At 30.8% G+C, this 6,000-nt stretch overlaps 1 protein-coding gene across 1 annotated transcript; it reads left to right on the forward strand.

Moving 5' to 3' along the window:
• Positions 1 to 1,462: 1,462 nt before the first annotated feature.
• Positions 1,463 to 5,705, forward strand: LOC132743555 (uncharacterized). The gene is made up of 6 exons (XM_060732085.1): positions 1,463 to 1,875; positions 2,862 to 3,083; positions 3,563 to 3,856; positions 4,175 to 4,696; positions 4,908 to 5,117; positions 5,551 to 5,705. The coding sequence occupies exons 1-6, from the start codon at positions 1,569 to 1,571 to the stop codon at positions 5,703 to 5,705; spliced, it is 1,710 nt and encodes a 569-aa protein (XP_060588068.1). The 5' UTR covers positions 1,463 to 1,568.
• The last annotated feature ends 295 nt before the right edge of the window (positions 5,706 to 6,000 follow it).

Genomic DNA, 6,000 nt, shown 5'->3' on the forward strand with positions numbered 1-6,000 from the left:
ATTTGGTTGAGGTGTAGTTTTCTTTACACCTAAAATATACTTTTTCAAAATTTTAAATGCACTTTTTTAATCGATAAACCATTGACTAAACAGCATACCTTAGACCAATTATTCAATTTTCAAATTCAAGCTTATCAAACAAATCTAAGTTATGGCTGGGGTTATTTAAGTAAACTTACTTAAGAATATAATTTATCTAATATAATTAGAGCTTTTTGGCTTGACCAGACAATGTGTTATGTGCTATGCTAATGGCTCCTGCTTATCCACAATCTTTTTTGTTGTTTTACAGCGAGATTTATTTCATGAAAGGATGTTTGTATATTTAATCCATAAACATAATTTTGAATTCATTTCTTATCTATAAACTTTAAAACATATTCATCGGGTACACCAAATATATCATGTGGTTTATTGACATCCAATAAATGTCTTCGAACGATGCTATAGATAAGTTAAATTTTTTGATACTTAGAACATGTGCATGTATATACCAATATGACCTAACGATATCATGTCTGATCCCAAATTTACTTGTCCTTTTTTTCTTTATCACAATTTCTATATATAGAATGATTCCGTAATATCTGTTTAATTCATTTTACACCTTGCTTTTGCTATACAATTTAAGAATTAATCTACATCTTGTTCTTTAAGATTACATTGAAAAAAAAAATTCCAACTCTAGACCTTAACTCGTTCATATAGATAAACTTCCAGTCGCCGTAATATTCCTCATTTATTATCGTTTTTTACCCGTGATGCTTAAATTTGACATATGGATACGTAAAAGGAACGGCAGGACAATATAGAATTTGGTCCTTTTAACTTTGAAAAAAGGTAATGTTCAGTATCCTTTCATTATCTCCCCAACAGTTGTACATATTCGTATTTATATGTAAAATGCAGGGGGGGGGGGGTACACTTAATGAATTAGGTATTTTGGTACTTTTCAAATTTAAGATATTGATTTGTCATACACTGGTCAAGTTCGAATTTGGTGATGGTTTGATAATAGCTAACCGAGTTATCCCTCTTGAAAAAAATCAGAAATTTTAAGTTTCCGCTAATTATCTCCCCAATGCTTGTACACATTCAATTTAAATTTGATAAACAGATACTTTTTAGGAATAAGCAGTTCAAGTTTTAAATTTGGTCGTGGTTCAATGATTTTTGACAAAGTTATCTCTCTTGAATGTTTGAAAATTTTTGAATTTTCAGTTTCAGCACAAATACTTTTGTGGAAATGTATGTATTAATTATTTTGGCTACACATATACAATTAGCAATTTACTAAAGGTTAACACTGAATAGTTTCAGTGCCTTGAACTTTGTATAAAAATGTTTGTGTTAACATTGAATAGTTTTAAGGGCTTTGAACTTTAAATGAAAAAAATGTTTATGAAAACAAATTTGGAACTTAATATAACAACATCTGAAATTTTAGCTGCATGTGGGGGCATCCGTGGCGTGACGACACATTTCTAGTCTTTTCATTGCCAGCTGTTCCTATGTCTCAAATATAATTGTAGGCCTTGGTCTGATTCAAGAGCATCAAATCAAATGAAATGGAAGATGAAACAGAAATTGATGCAACAGCAATTTCCGCCAGGAATTGCGTTCAAACGGTTTCACACGACGACACTGATGAAGCAGTAAATAATAACCAACAGACGGAAGTCAAGGTACCCATAGGGGAACCTAACCAACAGACGGAAGTCAAGATACCCGAAATGGAACACGTACAGAGGACATCTCGGATCCTTAAACGCATTCCAGATCCTCCTAGTGACTGGAAGTTAAACCATTTATTAGACGATATTGCAATGCAGACAACCACTGATCAATTAGAGAGGTATAAAGGTCTTTTCAGAGGTAAGTGATAATCAACAGATTGTTCTAACACAGTAGTTTGTTTTGAGTGATTTCGTTAGCAAATTATCATCAAAATCTCTGAAGCTCTTACATCTTATATGCATTGACTTGAATTTTCCATAGATATTAAATTTACATTAACACACAAGCGATCAAAAATCAATGATAGATATAGTGAGAAATATACATAGACAATATTGCATCAAGTGCATTCGTATAAGACGTTGCATCACTCGATCTTAGGGTGTAAAATTGTATTTTCGTAAGTCCGCAATTATATCGATTTTGTGACATGTTTGACATATCTAAAAATAAGAAAACTTGTTTCCTTTCACGTTCAGCAGGTTTAGGAAACACAGATATACACATACACATAGTTCTTCAACGGGTTTGACAAGTAATAAAGCTTGTCCATGAATACAATGTATTGAAAAAGAAGACAGATTTTCTTATTTCATGAATCGAAAATGACTGTAGTATCAACAGAAAATCGATAATCATTATTTTATGAAAGAAATATTTAAAAGATGTTTTTTGTACTTCCTTTATTTTATTAATTATCTAAACGTTTCTGCAGAAATATGAATTAATATGAATTAAATACATGAGGTTTTGACGGTATAAAAGGGAGGATATAACCGCCAGATATCGTTACAAAATTATGAAATTAAAAAAATGTTAATTAGAAACAAACAATGAATAATCTCATGTTTCATATAACGAAAAGAAATAAAAAAAATCTGTTCAGTCCAAAATTTTAACGTGCAATTACGTGCTTACAATTCCTCCGTACTCCGCAGAATTAAATGATTTAGGTATCGAGATCTATACTAGCATTTAACTTGCATTGTTAGCGTAAATCATAGTGAATTACGGAAACTTACGAACAACCTCCCAAAAATTATTAAGTATCAGGTAATTATTGCCAAACAATACATAACTGAATTCGGTCGTATAAATAATGTGTAAATTTATTGATTTTTCAGGACATGGCCCAGGTTCTATTGCAAAAGGCACATTAAAAAAGTGCACATCATGTTATCATTTTTTTCAAATCTTAAGAGAGAGAGAATATATATCCAGGGACAATCTTCTATATCTGCAAAAAATTTTATACATGAAAGGCAACAGGGAACTCATTGAAAGGGCGATTGAGTATAATAGATCTGAGGGAAATCTTTACTTTTATGAAGCAGAAGACCAACCAGGTATTGTTAAATGGGTTTATTTTGCGACGTGGAAGTATTTGCATTTTTTTGGGAAATTGAAATTTTCGAAATATTTGATCTCGCAGAAATAACTTCGTTTTAGGCAAACTTTCTTTTATCATTTGATAAATAAATTTGACTTTTCTGGTAATGAAATAAATTGTTAATCGCTTGTTCGTTGAAGTGTGGTATCAACAAATCAGAAATGTTTTATTGTTAAGAACACGCTTCATTAATGATATTATAAAACAGTATTAAATTCAAAAAATCAAATAAAAGCAAATATTCCCGCACGCAAAATGTCCACGTTTTTGGCATTCGCAAAATTTTTGTGCGCATATATATTCCCATATACAGTATTTCAGTAAGATGTGCAAGTCTAAGGCATTAAAAGATACGTATTATCTTAAACTTAACTTTTAATTTCTATTAAAATAAACGAAGACAGACATAACTTTGTTTTCATTTTTCTTTTGCAGAATCTGGGTACAGAAGAGTACGATTTCATCTGGCAGGGAAAGACCTTAATGAATGGGAACCAGCTCAACAGCAGGCTCTCAGAGATAAAGTTGCAGGCATTTTGTGTATTCCACATTATCAAATTAGAATCGTTGGTGTGATACCTGCATCAAGTTTATGCATCACACTTTTTATCCCCGAAACATACGTTGTTATTTTTCAAGACATGCTTGAAAGGAAGGCACAGTTCAAACAACTCTTTGACATAGGCGTTGATATTATTTATATTGACAAAAGAGTTTACAACATTTCAGGTATACTTCTTTTATTATAAATGATTTGCATGTATTATTTCTACTTTTCAATAAAAAAAAAAGATTCTCATTTGTATAATAGAATTGGATAGTAACTGAATCATACTAATGAATCATTGTTAAAAATTCTCCCAACCCCTGACACTATTTAAAAGCTTTTGAACATGTTAATTTGATAGTTAACATGGTGGACTACTCATCACATCAGTTTTTGTTTTAGCTTTTGCTTATCACTCTTCCATCCAATTTTTAATATTGACATGACCATGGCCTCTTTCACATAATTCATTTTTTGATAACTTTTTGTTTTGGTTCAAGGTATCGAAGAAAAAAATGAAACAGACCAACAAAAAAAGATAATGCATATTTACGACCAATATCATGAACAAAGAAAACAGTTAGAGAAAGGAGAATTACGACTTTTGGATTTGGAGAACAAACTTCTTAAAACAGAAAAAACATTAATTGCTGAAAGACAAAAACGTATCGAAAAAGAATCTAAATTGATGGAATTGGAAATTGTTCTTAACACATATACAACAGTACAAAGAGATTCTTTTCAAGAGGATGATGCCATTTTAAACAAGGAGATCTCTGCAATAAATATTCAAGATACTCTAAGAAAGCCCGTGAAATGTTCACTGGGAGAAAATATTATTTTGGTAAAAAATCAAGGCAAACACGCGGGGGATATTGAAATAAAGAAACTCAATGTTGCCTTACATGAGCAAAAGGAATTGGTGTCGGGCCTTAGAATGCAACTTGATGTTCACCGGTATCTCTCATACAGAAATGCCTCAGAGGTTAATCTTCTGCAAACTGTACGAATATGCTTGAAAGGTAAGTTGGGCTGGTGAAAGCCACTTTCATTAAAAGTTTTGTATTGCATGTCGACTAGTACATGCGCTGATGCAATGTCTATTTTTAAATAAATACGTGTTGCTTTATTTTATAATACTAATAATTTGTGTATCTATGAACCTGTCAATAAATATTTAGTGTAAACACAATAATTTTACATACATAAAGCATTATGATATTTATTTTACAGAGTTGTCACCAGAACAATTTGAGAAATTTGTCGATATTATCAAAACGCTGAGCATCGATCTTATAGACGAAGAGAGAACTGCAATACAATCAAAATATAAGTCAGATGAAGAAAAAGAAATAACAAAGCACATGCAACAATCGCAAAACCTGTTCTTGATTGGAATCATATGTATGGAATACAACAGAACCACTTCCGGAGTAGACATAGGTTTTGCTATATAATTTTTCTTTATCCGTAAACTATTTTAACATGCACATGTAGCTTGTAAATCATGCAGATAATTAAAAAAAGTAGTCTTATATTTTGAAAACATTTGAAAAAGTCTATGAGTACACAAACAAACAAACAAACAAAAACACAAAAAACACACACACAAAATCAAACAAACAAGAAAACCATTAAAGCCCAGGTTTCAATGACCCAAGAAACATGTATATTTATTATCAAAAGAAAAAATAATAATATTAATTATTATTATTATTATTATTATTATTATTATTATTATTATTATTATTGTTATAACAGTAATTGTCTATAAAAAGTTGATACAAAAATTAACGATACTCGTACTATTGATAAAGTAAAATACAGTTATGTCTTTAGCACGGTCAAAAAACTTTACCTTCGATTTTTTTTCCAGAAAACTTTATCACAAGCCTCCTAAAAAAGGTAGGGCGGAATGATCTTGTAAAGAAATTTGAAGAAAAAATAAATGAAGTAAAACACATACCAAAGATCGAACTCTTTCCATATTTACGAAGATCAACCGGAGTCAAAAAGGGATTCTTTTTTTGAAGGAAATGCGTCAGTGCTATTCTAAAAATACTGGTGACCTAATTCCACAGGGACATGTAGCAGTATCTACTCGAAACAGCTTTGCTATGATTATCAAGCCTTTCCGATGTCTTGTTTTAGTTTAGTTTTAACATATTTCATTTCTCTCACATGTTGCAATTCACAATGTACAGAAAGAAGCAATTCAAATATTTATAAAACAAAAACAGGATTATAATATTATGATAAAAAAACAATGTGTCTTGTGAAATTCTTCTCCTAAGTGAGAAATTCACATAAAATAGGCGCTTTAATC

This window comes from Ruditapes philippinarum, unplaced genomic scaffold (genome assembly GCF_026571515.1).
Source record: "Ruditapes philippinarum isolate M1 unplaced genomic scaffold, ASM2657151v2 ctg3875_1_1_1_1, whole genome shotgun sequence".
Taxonomy (NCBI): Eukaryota; Metazoa; Mollusca; class Bivalvia; order Venerida; family Veneridae; genus Ruditapes; species Ruditapes philippinarum.